Source organism: Branchiostoma belcheri, unplaced genomic scaffold (genome assembly GCF_001625305.1).
Source record: "Branchiostoma belcheri isolate BF01 breed outbred unplaced genomic scaffold, Haploidv18h27 scaffold5, whole genome shotgun sequence".
Lineage (NCBI taxonomy): Eukaryota > Metazoa > Chordata > Leptocardii > Amphioxiformes > Branchiostomatidae > Branchiostoma > Branchiostoma belcheri.
In genome coordinates, this window is record NW_017804131.1 from 5,834,858 (window position 1) to 5,855,227 (window position 20,370).

The 20,370-nt window shown below is 41.6% G+C and overlaps 1 protein-coding gene across 1 annotated transcript in view; it reads right to left on the reverse strand.

Moving 5' to 3' along the window:
* LOC109479705 overlaps nt 1-20,370 on the reverse strand; it is a 33,471-nt gene that overhangs the window by 12,388 nt on the left and 713 nt on the right. The window contains 22 exon segments of the mRNA XM_019781696.1: nt 694-768; nt 2,916-3,131; nt 3,134-3,170; nt 3,435-3,583; nt 4,055-4,060; nt 5,507-5,671; nt 6,175-6,549; nt 7,103-7,219; nt 8,681-8,794; nt 9,402-9,518; nt 10,114-10,224; nt 10,874-10,987; nt 11,404-11,517; nt 11,727-11,840; nt 12,756-12,887; nt 13,259-13,399; nt 14,674-14,829; nt 15,428-15,559; nt 17,048-17,213; nt 18,501-18,589; nt 19,229-19,321; nt 19,854-20,078. Coding sequence (XP_019637255.1) covers nt 694-768; nt 2,916-3,131; nt 3,134-3,170; nt 3,435-3,583; nt 4,055-4,060; nt 5,507-5,671; nt 6,175-6,549; nt 7,103-7,219; nt 8,681-8,794; nt 9,402-9,518; nt 10,114-10,224; nt 10,874-10,987; nt 11,404-11,517; nt 11,727-11,840; nt 12,756-12,887; nt 13,259-13,399; nt 14,674-14,829; nt 15,428-15,559; nt 17,048-17,213; nt 18,501-18,589; nt 19,229-19,321; nt 19,854-20,078 — 2,958 coding nt within the window.

Sequence of the window (20,370 nt, forward strand, 5' to 3'; positions counted from 1 at the left end):
GAATTGTCCCGAGCTGAAAATTTAGCGTCGTTTGACACTGGGACACTGTTAATTTCAAGCCCTGGTACAAGTATGCTTTGTGCAAGAACCTATGTACACTGGGTGCCCCTTGAAATCCGGGTCAGGTCTGGTATACAACCAATACTGCTGTTTACACAATGCCATTTTCTCCATAGAGACAGACACTCACTAAATACTCACGATACACAAGGTCTTAGGCAAATCACAGGTTATAGTGCAAGGAGTTAATTTCTGAAGACATTGAGTAAGGTGATTAAGAGTAATAACATTGAAACAGTCAATATAACATTTTTTTTTCAGCTATGATCCTAATTGATCAGAATGAAGCACAATTATCATGAAGTAAACAAAGTAATTCAAATCAAATCTCTTCTTTTCAGGATAGACTCTATACATTGTATATTTACAACATGCATACAGTTGTGTCAAGATTAATTTTTTGGATGCTAGCTGTGGAGAAAGAAGTCTTAATTTGCTATTTCTGAAACCCGCCACTGTTTAAACCCATAAAATACAAATGAGTTATGCGTTTATACATGGAAAACAGCACATTTGCAATACAACTAGAGTTACTAGACATTTTTTAAACTAAAGATAAATTCTCAACACTTTTGGGGACAAGCCAATAATCAAAGATTGGACTGATTATTATTTTGTCCAAAACCTTATTACCTTCTCTTGTTTTCTTGTGCTCGTTCCTTTCTTTCTGTAGAGACTTCTCTAGTCTTGACCGATGCTCATAAACAACTGGAAAGAAAGAGGTAAAAGTTATTTTATATACAAGTAAAGTAAACCGGATAGTGGGTACTAGTATGTTTGTGAGCAAATATCACACATTCACAGAGAAATTACCTGGAAAATTATAGAGGGCCTGCAAGGGGGGTCCCGACAACGCTCTACGCTGAATTCGGAAACCTCTCGATTACGCTTTACGATAAATTCCAAGTGGCTACAACGCATTACGTAGAATTAAAACGCTGAATACGCTCATTGCAAAAATATTAGAGCGGTCCGTCTATGCTCTACGTAGAATTAAAACGGCCGATTTCACTCTACGGAAAAGGGCTTGCGGACCCCCATTATACAATGACATGGCTGTCCTGAAAACCAAATTATATAAGAAGTTGAATCTTAAATACAGTTCAAGTGCTAAGGCATTTCTTATAAGCAGAATGGGGGGGGGGGTGTTTAGATGCAAGTGTCACAAGTTTAACTTATACCAGCTGTACCCCTGGTTCTGTTTAAATTTAGAACTCAACTGTGCCCTTGTTTACGTGTTATCATGTGTTTTTCTTAATTGATGATTTCTACACTCTAAAGATGTCGTTTGTCAACTTATTTGTGTTATTCGTTACCAGCTAAAGCTGTTAGACCAACATTACTGAATGAAGCATATATATGTATCCGAAAGAGATAAACAAAGTCATATAAAATACAAATTTACTTAAGTTTTCTGAAAAACAGTATGAAATGCCATTCCCTGTTGGATAGGCATTTGCAATGAGAAGAATTTATGTCTACAATGTCTAGACAATTGCATTTGCATTATAAAAGGGTTTTAAAGGCATTTGGTACTGGAACCTTCTGAAATTCAGGAGTTAGTAGATATTGGCCCCAGAGTCCAGTACAAAAAAAAATACAGTACCATGTACAGTTGGTGCACAAGAATGATATCCCTGATGTCTTTTATAACTATCAGTATCATATTTTAGTATAATACTTCAAATATATGTATTCAATCTACTATTTAGACTACAATCGTAAACAGAAACTGAGACCTTTTAAAAAATTCCTCATTTTAGACTCCTCTAGAAATAGAAATCGTGATTGTGGAAGCCCTCAGTTGGATGAGGGTTAAAAATTAAATGTCTCATCTGCACCATATAAGATAACCTTAAGACAGCTCTCTTTAACCTCACTCATTGTACATATAAATACAGGTAATACACATTAAATCAATAACGGCTATCCACCCACTACTTGAGTGTTTACCTAGCCAGAGAAGTGATTTATCCTTTCCTAAGAAGTAAGAACACAATTGCTTCTTGTGTTTTCAAGTATGCTTGAATACAATGGGCATTGAAGACTAATTTAACTACACAAACAATATTGATTATGTGGTTAAACAGAGGAGGTTAAGTGGCATTATACACTTTGTACAGGTTTCCAAGGTTTTCGTCAAGAACTGTGATGCAAATATGTTGGTGTCTGAGCTGTACTTGTAAAGTTGTGACTAGTAAGCATCAATGACTTCATATAAATGAGGTTTACCCCAATTTACCATTGATAGTTTAGATCATAGATAAATGACAGATGGACTGTACACATATTTTATCAGGTTTTGAGAAGCATGGTAAATTTAGTTGGTATGTAACAGTAGGGGGGGGGGGTTATAGGTGCTACCAACAGATCCGGCAAACGGGTCTAGACCTTTTAGCGGAGTGGTTAGAGCGTCTGACTGGGACCCAGGAGGTTGTTGGTTTGAACCGGGACCAGTGGGTTTTTACTGGCTCCTCCTGTTTCTTACAGTGGTTCCCACACCAGCCCTAGGAGTTTTGGCAAAGTCCCGCTCCAGGGATGTCGAATTCGGAAGATTCGAGGACGAATCTTGAAAAGAAAAGGGGGAGTAGTGTAACAGTTGGGGGTTTATAGGCGCTACCAACAGATCCAGCAAACGGGTCTAGACCTTTTCGGCCGAGCAGTTAGAGTGTCTGACTGGGGCCCGGGAGGTTGTGGGTTCGAACCCCAGCCCGGGACCAGTGGGGTTTTTACTGGCTCCTCCTGTTTCTTACAGGCACAAATTATGTTGTAATATCGTCATGACAGTACTGACAGCTGTGTAAACAAGAATACAGGAAATATGAAGAGAGAAGCAGCACAGAATCTATACCGACCTTGTAGCTGTGCTGACAGAGACTCCTGTTGTGACTGATATTTCTGTGACCTGTGCTCGGCGTGTTGATGTCTGATCTGTAGTTGGTTGTACTCGTACGCACCGTACCCGAACCCGACCAGCACCAGCACGAAAATCAGAGTCTGCCACTTCCCCTGGCCACGGCGGGCGCAAATCATGCTGACGTCGTCTCTCATCCAAGCGAATCTCTCAAACGTGGACCAACAACTACCGTACTTGCACAGGTAGCCGTCAGCTGGTCTAGGTAGGGGGGAGGGGGGCGTATACAGGTGCAGTGGCGATCTCTCACAGTCCTTCCTTCCGTCAAAACCCAAGCTTGTGTTTACATGATAAAATAATTCTATACAAGGCTAATACAGGGAGGAACGCTTATGAAAACGTTTACAAAGATGAAGCAAAGATTGAAGAAGCTATAGAGAAGTTATCGGGTACTTTTCGTACACCGAAACGCCGGAATTAAAGGGAAGTGAAAAAGTTCCTTTCAGAAGTCTCGCTCTACCTGCATGTCAACATGGCGACGTGTCAGCGCACTGCATGCCGGGAGGTGGTGGGGAAGTGGGCGGGGCATTCGGAGAACTTTCACTTGTGACCTTGGGGAAAGGGAAAGTTCTCCGCAAGGGGCAAGGTTGAAGATGAAATGCACATTGTCTGTGGATGACTAGATTCCTTGTAGAGCCAATTTCATAGTCAAATCTTCAATGTCGACTCTATTTTGAGCTATTTTCACCATTTCATAAAGCATATTCGTTCTTGGATAAACCAAGAACATACAGAATGTCATTGAATAAACTTTGATTTGATTTGATTCGATTTATTAGGCTGATAACACATATGTATGCAGCCAGGACTGCCCAACTAGCCGGAGGCTATTATAACGGGCTAGCCCTCATAACAATAACATAAACGGAACAGTTAACAGTGTCAGTTACAATTCAGATAGACATACTACCGGTACTACTACATAACAGATGTTGTGGCCAAGCGTTAACAAGCTAGAATATCCGGCCTGGTCGTCGTGCGTTTACTACAATTACATTTATATGTCAGGTTAATATACTATTACATAACAGATGTTGTGCACTATATTTACATTGCCAATACAATATTATTCTATTGGACTATTTACTAAGTAGTTGTCATCAAGTATTTATCAAGTATTGTCCATAATTTCTTTTTAAAGGAGCTGATGGAGCGGGTTGTTCGAGTTTCGCTAGTGAGAGTATTCCAGATAGTTATAGCTTGAATAAACTTTCACTTGGTTAAAGTACTTAAAACATCACGACTGGCAAATTTACTTATTGGTTTGTCAGGAAAAGAGCCTAAAAATCAATCATATCAGTAAAATAAATAAGATATAATTACTTTAATTTGTAATTCACATGTTACAGAAACTGAAATTAAACAGCTTAATTTGCAAATCATTCCTTGGAATAATAATGGTAGAAATAACGAAACAAGTCAATACAAACGAGGGTCTTAGTATTGACAGTATTTACACAAGATTAAATGTATACATTAAAGGAGCTATTTTACCTTGCCGACCAGTTGTAGCAGGCCTAAATTGTTACACAGTAACCTATGTATTGACAGAGCAGCATAGAAAACTTGGATTTTACTTCTTTTTTTTTTAAATTGAGAAATTTCGAGCACATTAACTATGCATATATGGGAAATCTAGTCGGGAAGCGACTTTGATTTTAATTCAGTAGCGTGTAAAGTGCCAAAATAGTACGATCATGCCATGCTTCGATGATATTACGGTGATGCGTATGTCTTACACCGCATTATTTGCAAGTTTTCAAAGTGAATTTGCCATATTATACTATCATGGTACATATTTAGGCGGACTCCTTTATCACGAGTGTTGCCACCAGGCCATGGCCACGAAGTTGACCAGCACAGCCAGACTGACCACCAGGGCGAACACCTGCAGGGGGAGAGTGGACGTGGGCTCGTCCACAGGGGGGTCTTCCAAACCTGGAGAAAAAAAAGTAATTTGTGACTCGGTGAGAAATCATAATCTCCATGCAGATCATACGGTGGCAAGGTAGTATCCATTAGCCAGAGGAGTGTCCAAAAATATAATTAGCCACCGAGAGGTCAATGAATATAATACTGTCTTGCTAATGGATACTACTTGGTCAATTTGATACTTTCTTTTGCCGCCACCGAAAGATCTGCTTGGAGATTAAGAAATCAGTCACCCTTCCTGATTGCTACGGTTCAAGTCATTTGGTGGCATACTTGCTAGAATAAGTGGGTACCGGTGTCACAATTAGCAAGACCAACAGTGAGGCACAGTACGCTATAGCTAGCGTGCCAGGTCTTAGTTCAGAGGCTAGGGACCGTCGCCTAAGGCAAGACTTGTAAGAGCCGAGGAGCTGACCTGTGTAAGGCCCTAGTAGCCTGGCATCCAGGCTATGACACGCTGCAGTGATATGATAGAAAAAAGATAGCTACATGTATATACTAAAATCCCGATGGACCGTATGTATGCGGTATGTGTATGAGCTGGCACCTAGATGAAATGATAGAAGATTTGCAGTGCACGTAAATTAAGGCGGAACTTACAAATCAGCGAACTGTTGGGTCCTGCCTCTAACTTGAGGATGGTTCCGTTACAGTCCCTGAGAAGGAGTAACTCCCAGTCCTGGAGATAGCTGGCGTTCCACATAGTCAAGTTACCGACAACAGGCTCATAATAGTACTGTGTAGGCTCTTCATGTACAGGTTGTGCTGAAACGTAGAAGGTACATATCTAGTCAGATGTTACGTCAGATGACCCCGTTCACACTAAAAAAAAAGAGATCCGGATTGAGCGTCGATTCGGATCAGAATTCATCAATCCGGATCATTTTTTGGAGTGTGAACGAACCGAATCGGTTCAATTTTCTCCGATCCGAATCAAAAGTAATCCATCCCGACGTTTGCGGCGGATAGCGGATTTTGATCGGTTACAAAACTTAAAAAGATTGTGGTATGATTTAACACAATATGAAAACCATATGATATCGGTACTTCTATGACTCATATAGAATCGTTAGTATATATATAGCTAGCTGCCGCGGCCGCGCCGAGTGCCTGCTAAGCTGGTGTGTTATGCGGAATGGCGGTTATACCGGCTATCAGGGAACGCCCACACGTCGTTCATACAAGTTTGTGAGTTTAGAAGAGATGCCTTTTCGTTCAAAAATATGTAAAACTCATAGCGATATGACATTATTCCAACCAGTTCCTACCTGTTTCTGTAATTTCCAAAGTTCTGTTGACTTTTGAGTCGGTACTGTTGGACATCGTGAAATCGTTGTCACCATCGTTTGAATTGGCGACATTGTTCAAGGAAACGTTGTCAGTAACGACAGTATTTTGACCAGTGACTGTGGTGGTCAGAAATGTTTTAATTTCACTTCTGCTTTCTTTCGGTGGTGTTAGAACCGGGACGTCATCATCAAGGTCAACGTCGATGCTTAGAACGTCAAGGTCATCTACACTGGGTTCAATGACCTGGCAGAGGTCACCGCTGAAGCCGTGTGGACAGGAACAGGTGAAACTCGCCACCGCGTCACGACAGGTCCCGCCGTTATGGCAGGGTTGGGACAGGCATTCATCTGTCTCTGGGAAATACAGGCAGTATAGGCATTACCTACATTAGAGGCAAACTGTAGTCTGAACGCTGATGTTGTGGCGAGCAATCGCGACCCCAATTGTATATACAATGTACATGGCACACGTGGGAAAAATCACGTGTCCACAGCATTTGGGTCAGATAGCTGAGGAAGACTGAGTGATTTAGTCGAAAATTCCGATGAGTCAAAATTTGAGTTGGAGAACAGTTAAAATTTTTCATAATGTTATCTACCAACTCAGATGAACTTTCATGCTGATGTCAAAATCTAGATGTTTCCTAAAACTTCATCACTTCTTTTAACTAGCAATTTGACTAGCCACCTTTGCAGGCCTTCGGATGGGTGAAGGTTTTTGGACTTTTGGTACATGTGTTTTGTAGCTACGGATACAAACCCTTCTCTGGGCGGCTGGTTGTAGGATGGCCGGCAAAAGAACGCGTTAAAAATTCTACAAACGCAGTATCAAAACTCCCACCCGCCCGGGAGCCTGCACAGGAGCTAGCCATTTGGAACAATAAACATGGCTATGAGGTGAAAGTACCTTCCTCGCATCTCTCTCCCTCGTACCCGTCTGTACAGTCACAGAAGTATCTGTTTACTCCGTCGGTACACGTGCCATCGTTCAGACATGGGGTAGACTCGCACTCATCAATGTTTTCTGTGAGCAGAAAAGAAAAGAAAACAAAAGAAAAGAAAAACCAGTATAATTAGTACAGAAATAAATAGCAAAGTTCTTTGGTCACAACCATTTATTTTTCACGAGCCGACGTTTCAATTCTGACTGGTTTACTGTGCACTGACGCTAGATGTTACTTAAGTGCACTGTGAACTATGTAACACCTTTAGTGTACTATGCACCAAGTAACATCTAGCGTCAGTGCACAGTAAACCAGTCAGAATTGCCCTGATGAAGATGACAGACGGTCATCGAAACGTCGGCTCGTGAAAAATATATGGTTGTGACCAAAGAACTTTGCCATTCATTCGTTTACCAACCTGATGAAATTATTTACGGATTACTAAAGATAGTTACTTTGTTTCTCCTATGTTTAAGTACTACCAACCATCATCTTTCGAGATGGGAGGACATCGTACGAGTACCGCGTACGTGAAAGCAGGCCTCAAAATTAACTTTTCTTCCTATTGTCCCAGCACTGTCCCAAAAATAGATTTCAATTGTCATGAAGTGAGGATGAACTGTCCCAACCTGTATTGTATGACGTCAACTTGAAGTCAACTTTATTTTGCTTTTGTTCACTCCTATAATTGCAGAGTAGACAGGAAATTCGGGGGGACTTTTTTTTTAAATCCAAAAGCCAGGACATGTGCCTGATAAACAAAAGAAGGGCTAACATTCTGATGTTGATTATTTTTCTATTGTCCCAAAAAATGCCCCAACGTGTCGTTTTAGTTCTGCCAGTCTAAACTTTAGTGGTCAGTGGCCATTTTTATTTTCGAGCTCTGGGAAGGTAATAAGAAGCTTAAGACGGGTAAGAGAAAAAGACAGTGCACGTGTACCGAGACATGTTGGCCCAGTGAAACCCGTAGAACAGACACAGGTGAAATTGTTGACGCCATCCTCACAGGTACCTCCGTTTGCGCATGCGTCTAGGTAGCAATCATCGATGTCTGAAACAATAAAAACACATTTTAAAGAAAGTTTTCTGAAGAATCAGCCATAAATGCTACACGCTTATGCCGTAAATTGATACAAATTCTATAAGAAGACAACTCAATGGGATAAAAGTCTAGCTTGTAGCGTTTAACAATAAGTTATAACTAGCCGGGTTGTAGAATTCACTTAATTACCTTCGCCAAGAAGGTTATGTTCTCAATAGCGTTTGTGTCTGAGTATGCGGGTATGTACGATGTATAGGACGATAACTCCAGAAGCTTTAGATGGATTGTCATGAAACTTTGTAGGTAGATAGATGTTTATGAGACCTAGAAATGATAAGATTTTGGGGCCCCTGGCGGCTTTTCTATGTGCTGCAGCAGAACTTCCGGTTTTGATATCTCAGCGCAAAAAAATGATAATGGGTGAGCCATAAATTTTACTTACTTGCTGTTATTGATTGCATAGATTTTGAGGGTATTGTATGCCATAAATTTTACTTACTTATTTCACAGTCTGTCCCGTTGAACCCTGGCAGACATGCGCAGCTGTAGGAGGCCAGACCGTCTGTACAGTTTCCACCATTCAGACACGGGTCCGAGGCACACTCATCTATTTCTGTAGGTTTGCAATACACTATTTAGTCTAATTCGTAGAATACGTGAGTGTGATATCTCATGCCCGTAGCCAGGATTTTGAATGGGGGGGGTTCTTCCCACTGCTTGAGGGGACCTCGAGCGCCATAGGCGCGAGGTTCCTAGGGGGGTCTGGGGGCATGCTCTCCCGGAAAATTTTGAAAAATGAACCTTCTAAAATGGCATTTCGTGCATTTTTGAGAGGCTTTCCAAGAAAAAATCAGAGATAAATTTTTATTCAATGACAAAGGGAAGAAAAACTTGAGTGTGTCGTCACCACGTCTTGTGATTACATGTTTCGGAATAAAAAAAAGGGAGGAGTTTTTCTACGATTCCCGTCCATCTTTTCAAGAAAAATCTTGGACCTTTACATAAAAAGTGTCCAGGACCAAAAAGTGGACCTTTACATAAAAAGTGGACCAAAAAGTGGACCTTTGAGCCTTGTGAGGGGTTCAACCCCCTGGCTACGGGCATGTATCTATCAAAGAAAGGACAAATGAAGGTAAGCAATGAATCCATATAGTCGAAAAAAATGAAATTTGAAAAGGTTGGTCATACAAATTGAAAAGACGGACAGAAGCGAAGTCTACCTTCCTCACATCTCTCCCCTCCGTACCCGTCTGTACAGTTGCAGAAGAACATGTGAACTCCGTCTGAACACGTGCCGTTGTTTAGACAGGGAGAAGACGCGCAGTCGTCCGGGTTTTCTATATAAGATAAACGGTAAGCAGAACCACACAATAGGTACGGTGTAACACATGCAATATCAATACAACAAGTATAACATAACAAGTTGTGGAGTCGTGTGGCGTAACGACAGAACTTTCAGCTCGGAACCAACAGATCCCGAGGTCGAATCCTGCAATGTCACCGATCTTGTGCCCTTTGGAAAGGCACACTTTACTCAGGTGAAAATGAGTGTGTTTCTTCACTTTATTCAGGTAAAAATATCGTTCGCGTTTGTCTGCGTTGGTGGCGGCATGAAAATAAGTTGAAAAAAACTGAGTGTATAGTCGTAGTGTTTTGTAATAAATGTTGAAATAGCAAAAATACAAGTACTTGTCATTTCTCACGTCTCATTTCTTGCAGCCAATCGTAAGATTGTCGTCCAGTCCAATATGACAACAGGATCATTAGAGTTAACTGACGCAAAAGAAATACACTACACATAGCTACGTTTCCTTGCCTCTAAAATTGTGTCTTTTTATTTATTTCTTTCTAGACATGATAATGTTAATGTTGTGTACGCACTGAAGTACGATATCATAGTGAATAGATCTAAAGAAGGAAGACAACCATCACCTGTACACGTTGGCCCGGTGAATCCTGGGAAACAGAAGCAGGTAAAACCGTTGATGCCGTCCTCACAGATCCCTCCGTTTGCGCATGCGTCCTGGTGGCACTCGTCTATGTCTTAAATCATAGGAAAAGAAGAGTCTACTAAATGAACAATAAATAATTCGTGGACCTTGCAAGTGTTTACAATGGGAACATATAGTGAAGTAAAAAAAGAAATAAACTAGAGAAGCAACATTTGCAAAGCAAATGCATAATGTTTACCTTCGGACATGGTCTGCCCTGTTCATTTTTACTCAAACACATTCACATAATTACATGTACTACTAGTATATGGTGACAGGAGTAGAGCAGATCATGAAATTGCAACATTATGTAACCCAAAACTAGCCTGGGTACCATCCGGATTTTCGCTACGCATCGCTCGAAAAGATTTTTTCGAGCGATGCGTAGCGAAAATCCGGATGGTACCCAGGCTGTGATTTTTTCGAGCGATGCGTAGCGAAAATCCGGATGGTACCCAGGCTATCCCAAAACCAGTCACTATGGTGACAGACGTCAACAAATCATGTCATTGGTCAGGTCAGGGGTTAGTGTTTAAAACAGAAGAGGAGGAAGAAACTGAGTAAAAACAATATGTTTCCCTTCGGTAAACATAAAGATGCCCGAGGGACGGTCTAGGAAGAATCGTTGTTGTACTTAGAAAAAAGATGGAAAGGCTTGAATAGGTCATACAGATGAAGTAGATGTAACAAGAAATACTTACTTATTTCACAGTCAGTCCCGTTGAACCCCGGCAGACACGCACAGCTGTAGGAGGCCAGACCGTCTGTGCAGTTTCCACCATTCAGACACGGGTCCGAGGCACACTCGTCTATTTCTGAAGTAAAAACAAGTACACAAGTTATGTATCATTCACGGTCCTGTAGCGACCCCTAGTGATCACTGAATAAAATGCAGATATTTCAAGATGCTGGACGAGTGACATTGATCTTGATTGGCTAAGATATTGGCTAAATATTGCTAACATGATTGGTCAAAGTTTTTGTACGTTGGCTAAGTAAACTCTGATGGACAGGTCAATGATTTACGGTTGGTGTGCAGTTACTACGCCTCCATTGGTGGATTTATGTCTCGTTCAACCAATGGCCTTCTTCAAAATGATCATTAATTGGCCAATCACAGGTAAGAAGAAAATGTCTTCCCACCATGCCAAACTGTTGAGAAATAATTACACTACACTACAATCTGTATGCTGTCAGATGAATATACTTGAACGTTATAACGTATATTTACCTATAGAACAGGTAAGACCCATGTATCCCTCCGTACAGAGGCACATGAACGACTGAGGAGTGGTAACACACGTCCCGCCATTCCTGCAAGGATCGGAGTCACAAAAGTCCCTGTCTGGAAAAAGAGAATACGTACATTTCTGACACAAAACTCTTGAGATTTGGCATGTTTTCAACAAGTTCAAATAATACAGTTCCATTACGTGAAAGACTTTCAAACATTTCAAGCCGACGTTGTGTGCCTTTTTTTATTACATTTTCTTGATCCAAGGGTGGTCCATGAAAGAGAAAACTCCCGTAACGTTGCTCCCAAAGGTTGCATACCTTCCTCACAGTTGACTCCAGTGTACTGCTCGGGACACACGCACACATAGGACCCCACCTCGTCATAACACACCCCACCGTTCTGACATGGAGTCGACTCGCATTCGTCAAGTTCTGAAAACAAAGGTAGCAAGCGGTAGCGTTCAAATAAGTCTTAGATACTTAAATGCGCTACCCATTTGTGTTGTATTTGGATTTACTGTGTGACTGTGAACAATAAAAAAAGATAATGTTGAATGGAGAAATTAGATCTACGAAACTGTGTGATATGCTAATAATCGGGCACAAAAACTGGAGAACAACGCCCGCTCCACATACATGGCGTCTCCCCGCACGTCCAGCTTGGGGAACCCACATTTCAGCACCAAGGACATAGCCCGGCGGCGGACACTCATGTAAGGCCACACCGCCTTAATATGGATGACATCCGCGCGCGCATTGATTTTCGCCTGTTCTCAAAAAAAAAGAAAAAAAAAGAAAAAAAAAGATCACGTCCACTGAGGCTCTGACCTGGCTCTAGGCCTGGGTAGTCCATGGTAATTAGCGACAATACGGAGCCGGGCAACCAGGCTACCAAAGCTCCACGACTCAATAACTCATACGTACAGTGCCGATTCATAAATTCCGCAAAAGGCCAGCATGTACCGGCATGTCGTATACGTCGCTAAGTACTGTCGCAAATTCACAATACCAGCTTTGTATTCCCGTGGTTTAGTAGCAGTTTTATGTTTGGCCGGAATTTTTTTTATTCGCCCGCGCGCACTAGTTTGGGGGTCTTCAGAGGATGTCATCCATAAAATTAAGACGGTGTGACCTAGGCAGGGCGCCCGGCCTTATGTTCATAGAGACTTGTGCTAGTGGCTTTACATTTTTCATGGCTTTGTAAAGCATTGAAAAAACTATATTTGCGTAAGTTTTGTGACAAATGATACATAGCAACTGATGAATTTTGGACCAGATCTAAGTGAAATGTACTTTCTACTGTTCCCAGACAAAGTTAGACTTAGAGTGTAAACGGAGATGTTATACCTTGCTGACACTGTTGTCCTGTATAGCCTGGCTCACAGTCACAGGTGAAGCCGCCGGATGCAGGGTTGGGGGAACATGTACCTCCATTCCGACACGGATTTGGGATGCAGACTTCACGGAATGATGTCAACTCTAGTGCAAAATGAAAAGAAAATGAATCTGTTAATATCATATAATGCAAAGAGGAACACTTGGAAAGAAGTATGGGACAATTGCAAAACATGTACCTGCTGCAGCTAACGTCCCTTGCCTTTTATTTATGCCTAGTCTCATGTGCAGACGGTCTAGCGGGGCAGCGTTTCTTTCTATAGGAGCGGCTAGAGCAGGGGTATCTTTTCGGGGGAGGGCCTTGTTCAGCGAAGTGCTCTATCCGGCCATCGCACTCTATGGCCCAAGGGCACAAGATCGGTGACATGGGTAGGATTCGAACTCGAGACCTCTTGGCGCTGAGCCGAATACGCGACCCCACTTTGCATACGTGTTGTATGTTGAGCCTCACGTACCTTCCTGACAGTTGGGTCCGGTCCAGCCGACGGCACAGCCGTCCCGACATTCCCCGGTGTAACGGTCGCACGCCCCCGGACCAATACTGGAGCAGTGGCAGGTGGACTGGCATCCCGCGCCAAATGTACCCGGACTGCAATCTACAACATCAGTGAGGTTCTTTTAAATATTGACACAACAAAAAAGTACAGAGACTTTTGTATGGTCTTCTACAACTTAACTAAAGATCTAACAAAGCTAAATACATGTGTGGATAACGTCATCTTACGTACAGCGTATATGTATGATGTAACAATAAAGGTTAACCATTCTCTAACATGTGTTCTCTATAAGATCGAAACATTCTTTAGTGTATTTTCCTATTTGAACACTGTATTGGTTATCTCCCCTGAGAATGTAGTTGAATTTATCTATAGGATCTAACGTATTGAAATCAATTGAACAAGCGGAAAGAAAGGTGAACAGCAATAGGCGCTTATCATTGTATAGTGTACAATCCATTATAAAATGGTGCTCATTTTCAATCATGTATCAGTAGAGATGCGAAAGCTATTAACCTGTCACGCAGTAGCCTGGTGTCCAGTCTATTTGGGCCGCAAAACCCCCACTGCACCGGGCGGACGGGACTAAAGCCCCCAAGAGAGCCCGTACCAATCACGATAGACTGGATACCAGGCTAGTTACGAAGGAAACTTTAACCTTTTTTGTTTGTTTGTTTGTTTGTTTGTTTGTTTGTTTAGATCTCCATTAGTATGGAATTCAACTCCATACTATTCTTCCTGGAGTCCACGAAATACAATGAAATAACAATAATAATGATAATAATAATTGCTTTTAGCAATGATAATAAATAAAACATACAAATCATACTGAAATTATAACAACTTGAAACAGAATCAATCATAGATAAAAAAATGAATTGGAGATCAGAGGTCAAACAATAGAAATAATATGTTTAAAATGAAAGTAAATGAAAGTAATAATTCATGTACTTTCCAATAAATACAAAATTGAAGTACCAAAACAGTAAACAAATATTTGAACTGACATAAATAAAACCTTATGTGAATGTTTTATGAAAATAGCTATCTTTTTCTTTATCGTCTACCCAATACCGCATCCTCCCATATCCCAAGGGTCGCTAGGATAGTTTTCCTGGTCTCTTAGAGCAACACCCGCTCTCTACGGCGTCTCCCCGCGGCCGCACGTCCAGATTGAGGAACCCCCATTTCCCTGTCCGCCGCCGGGCGATGTCCTTGGTGCTGAAATGGGGGTTCCCAAGCTGAACGCGCGGGGAGACGCCGTAGAGAGCGGGTGTTGTTCTAAGAGACCAGAAAAACTATCCTGTCGTCTACCCAAAACCGCATCCTCCCATATCCCAAGGGTCGCTAGGATAGTTTTTCCGGTCCCTTACCTCTCTGACAGAGTAGCCCGGTGAATCCCGGGCCGCAGGAACAGCCGTACGGCTCGGGCAGACAGAACAGGTGTCCCGAGCAGCCCGCTGGGTCGTCCCGCTCTGTCTCGTCACAGCGGAAGCTGCAGTCCCGACCAAACCTGTTCCCTCCACACGCTGGTTGGAACAGTCACAACAAGTTTACAAAAGTATATCGAAACATAAAAGAGGGCGTGTATGAAGCACATGCTAAAGAGCGGAAACAGTAAAAATCTTGACTCCTTTACTAGGTCAGGTGAATGATTTAATAGAAAAGTTCTTTATTCATATGCATAACCGTTTGATTAACAAGAGCCGACGTTTTGATGACCGTCTGTCATTCTGCATACGAGTATATCTTCATCAGGGCAATTATGACAGTAACTCCTAGCTTCAGTGCACGTGTACAGTGCATCAGTATTATATAGCTTTAGTGCACAGTGAACCAGTAACACCTAGTTTCAGTGCACAATTACTCTCCAAGCAGAGGTTGATGGTGGAAGATCGTTTGTTTTTTATATATGGCCCTTTATGTCGCTACCACCACCGAAATGGTTACAGACTGGCCAATTTGATACTGTCTTACCCCCACCAAAATTTCTGCTTGGAGATTGTGCACAATGAAACCTTTCAGAATTGCCCCGATGAAGTCATCTTCGTGAGAAGTTTGCTGTGTATTTTTTTGCCGTTGCTTGTATAAATGATGGAATGAGAAAGCATATATAGTTGTACATACGTGTCCGGCAGGTTGTCCCCATGAAGCCGGGTGCGCACACACACTCCCCCGTGTCCACCTGACACTGCCCACCGTTCAGACAGACCGGACACGGCAGGTCACACTCCTCTCCCCACAGACCCTCAGGACACGCTGGACAGTGACAACGATGGTCAGTCTGTCTCCAGGGCAGTTTGTCTCCAAGCAGCTCTTTGTATTATCTTATTATTAATTAGTGGTTTTATGATGTTATTCATTTCTAGATCTGTTAAGGCCACAACAACTAAATTTTATGGATGACGTGCGCGCGCATTGATTTTGTCCTGTTCCTAGAAACTAACCCAAGAAATTCCGCTTCCTGTAATGACCAAAGAGTCACGACAGTGCCGCAAATCGTTAAATTAACGTAAAGAGCACATGCTTTGTTTCTGCAGGCCTGCAAAAATGTGAAAGAAACAGGACAGGACGACAAATGCTGTTCCACCTGATTTATTGCTGTTTTGATGTTGACTAAAAGACTTCTTGCTTGTTAGTCTGTGTCACCTCATTCAATTTGTGTCCTAACATTTGTCGTCTCTTAGGCCGTGTCTATACGGAACCACCCAAGGCGCGATTCGGGTAACTCACATTCCTCACATCTGGTCCACGTGCCACACACACCTGTGAAACCGTGTCCGAACATAATGCTCTTGCGCTACATTTATTGCTGTTTGATGATAACACGCAAGGTAGCGTGTTATTAATGTCAGATGTCAACGACATGATTGCCGATGCCCCCCTCCCAGCCTATCTCGGCCGAATGCCGACGTGGTCCCGCCAGAGGCGGTGAAGCTCGCCCTAGAACGGACACATTATTTGACCATTACTGCTCTGTAAGTTGCTGCCACGTAAAAGTTGGTATTGCATATAAAAAAAGAAATATCACTCCGTAATCCATGACCAGGCGAAGTCACATTGAAATCACATTGCGTTCAGACGCAAATCGCGATGCGGGGAAACCGATTCGAAACCACCTCTAGAAGTGGCTCCAGACGAAGGCGCTTTCAATGTGATTTCGGACCGTTCAGACGGAGCCACTTGAAACCGGCTTCGGGGTAAACCACATGTAAACCGCCTTGGGTGGTTCCGTATAGACAGGGTCTTAGTATATTTCTAATGTAGGCATCTTGTTTTTTAGGGCCCTTGTTTTTTTTCGCCCTCTCGCATTAGATATAGGGTCTCCAAAGGACGTCATCCATAAAATTTACTTGGTTTGGGAATGTTATAGCTGATTCATTCATTGTTGTGATAGGTTTTTGTTATGTATTTTACCGCTAATGACACAGATATATGTAAGATTTTATGCTAACTTTATATTTTTGTAAGAATGGGCGCATGTCGTAAATACTCGACATATTTCATGCAGTTCACCTGACATGCCGGTCGATATTCAATAAATCTGAATCTGATATGTTTTTAAGCGCTAAATTGCAACAAAATGGACATAAGCAACAACATAAGCAACAACATAAACCAAATTGCAACAAAATGGACATAAAAAATCTGTCATTTACATGTAACTTTTGTTGAAAGTATCCTGATACAATACACATCTGGTCTGCGATTCTCTGACACTCGGAACAAATACTTTGACACACAAACCTCTGATGATGAGCAGAGAAATAGCGTGGCGTTTCTCACTAAAGTCGCTAGGGTAGGAGCACTCGTACACCCCCGGCTGGAAGCGTGGGTCCAGGGACGTCAGCTCCAGAGTGAACTGATTCGGACCGAACAGCGGGAAGCCGTTTCTCCGCCACCGGACATCAGTCTGTCGGAGTAGGCCATATAACAACATTAACGTTCCGGCTATTCTATAGGTCTACAACATGTACCAGACTCTTTTGCAGGCTGAACAAGAGTTCAACGATCTCATACCTTCGCCAAATGATGTTAACCCTTGCGGGTGACGAATTATAAATTTTAATCATTGATTTTGTAAATAAGAGCCTCATTTGCATGGATTATATCAGTTGATCATATTCTCCATCCAATGACAGCCTTAACAAATGACAGCCATAACAAAAAGGCTAATAAAGCACTTCCTCATAAATTATGCAAATGAGGTCATGATTTGAATAAATTATGTTTATTGATGTTCACCTTCACTTAACTTCCAAATGTGGCAAGTATGAAATTCGGGGTGCAGCAGTTACAACTATGGAATTATAAGAATTTGCCATTAATTATTATTATAATTAGGTCCTCATTTACATAGTCTATATCCTCAGATGTTTTTCTCGTTCTCAAGTAGATGTCACAAGTGTTTCATAGTTCTATTATCGAACAAAGCAGATTTATAGAATTTCCTCATTAATTATGCAAATTAGCTCCTGATTTGCATAATTGTCATCTGATTATGTCAAGCATCACTTCAACTGCCTACATACCAAAAATCACAACAATACGTCAACCGGTTGTTGAGTTATCGTCCTAGAAATTTTTTTCAACAAATGCTCCTGCAGTTTCAGAACAAGGCGCTAGAGGACCCAAACTCATGTAATGTCTTCCCGGCCCCAAGAGCTATCTACCAACCAAAATTCGTGACCCTAGCATGTCCAGAACAGGAGATATCAAAACCGGAAGTTCAGCTGCAGTACCTAGGAAAGCCACCAGGGGGCCCAAAATCTAATCATTTCTAGGTCTCATAAAGACCTACCCACCTACCAAGTTTCATTCCAATCCATCTACTGCTTCTCGAGTTATCTTGCTAAACCACACACACACAAACACACACACACACACACACAGACAAACGCTACTGAAAACATAACCTTCTTGGCGAAGGTAATAAATGGTAGAAATCGGCCTAAAAAGAATATAGCTGGCCAGGGGGCACAGTTTGCCTGCATTTTCTATTTATTCAGCCCGCAAAAGAGTCTGGTGGAGAGTAGCTATTCTATGTGTTACAGTGGCAAAATCGTAACATCTTACGTTCTGGCTACTAAGTAGACTAGTAGGACTTAGGACGATTAGATGAATGGTTGTACTGCAGTCCGGAATTTATTTTATTTTCGGTGGGGAAAATACCAACAGCAGAGAAATAAACTTTTATTACCTGTTGCGTTTCTCCCGCAGGTTGTGTATACAATGTGACGGAGTCTCCCTTGTTCGCCGTTACTGTAAAGTACTTCGGGTAGATGTCGGCTATGTTTGAAAAATGAAAAACAAGAGTCCCGAGATCTCATACCTCCATGAAATATGGGCTTGCTTTGTCATACTTCATTTCAACATGTCCTCATTAATTATGCAATTGACATCTACATCAACATAATATATGCATAGTGGTGTTAACCTTTACGTAACTTACACATGTCACGAGGTATAAAATTCCCATCATTCACCAATAAGATGAATCACAGAATTTTCACATTGATTTTGCAAATTAGGTCATCATTAGCATAATTGGTATCTGTTGTTGTTCCTCCTGCCAGAGATTAAATAAATTACATGTATAAAAGAACTATTATATAAAACACTGTAATTATAGAATTTCCTCCTTAATTATGCAAATTAAGTCCTCATTTGCATAATTTGCATTTTATTATGTACAACTCTCTCTCAGCTACCTACACACCAAATATGATGAAAATACGTTGTTCCTATCTGAACTTATTGGCTTTTAAAGATTTCGCCAGAAAGCAAGCATGTTACTAAACATACAGTACCATGTTCAAAGCAGTATTACGTTTGGGTAAAACGATTGACATCGTAAACACGAAAATCCAAGCAATGACAGTACCACTAACATTGGTTTTGATATATGAATTATTTGAGACAACTCACCATCAGCTGACATTCCGATGGTGATGACTTTGACCTTCTCGCCGTCTGGGAAGGTCACTGTGCTTGAGAAGACGCCGACCCTGTCGATACCACCTGAAAGTTAGGAAAGGAGTTATCTTGCAGACTATAAAGACAGGTTTTGAAAGAAACCGCATTGCACCACCCGTAAGCGTTCTTGCATAATTGTAAATGACTTAAAGGGGCATTGTGTAACATCTTACATCTTCGTGTGATTGCCATATAGGTCCACTTTTCAACATGTTTGTGCAATATTAATTATCTCACATTTCTGACACTTCTTGATGGTGGGGAAATCAGCCCACCAGAGGCGTACACAGTTTATGGTACCACCATAAACTACCAGAATGTAAACAAACATGTCTGACAGCTGCGTTTTCAGCTTTTAAACACATTGTTAAGCTTCATATTTTGGCACCTGTACTTCATGACCGGCATTTATTTTGGGTTTTTTTTTCAGGGTTCACTTCACTTAACTTACTTTGTAAAGAAATGACAAGAAAATTCACTTTCAGTATCGCCATAATGTTACATAATCCAGCTTTTTATCCACCATGAACATATCACGCGCGTGGTTATGAAGATAGCGTAAGAACAAAGACAACACCTTCCGGAAAGAATGTCACCATACGTCCTGGCCATGACGCGTCGTCGATGGCTGCTATACTGCTACGCGCCGCTGGGAGGCGCCAGTTCCGCTCGGCATTGAACTCCACTCCGCTGAAGTCTCCCCCAACCACACATTTGAGAGACGTGTTTTGGCCAGTAGATGCAGACGGCACAAACTGGTACTCAGTGACCAGTGTGACATCCGGAACAGCTTCTGTAGTTTCTGAACGAATTGAAATGAAATACAACTTATTTTGCATCATATATCTTAGAAAAATCATAATCGTATCTTTGATATTGTGTTCAACTATATTCATCACTCTGGAAGATTTCACCAATCGCATTAATGCTATGCTATAGGTATTGGTGCGCCAGCCACTTTCATTTCATGTTTATGTTATATTTCATGTCATCTTTATGTTTACATTTGTATTATGTTTTATGAGCAGCGGATTCACATAAGCACAACAAGTCTTCCTTAATGCTAATGCTCAAAAATCCATGTGAATAAGATA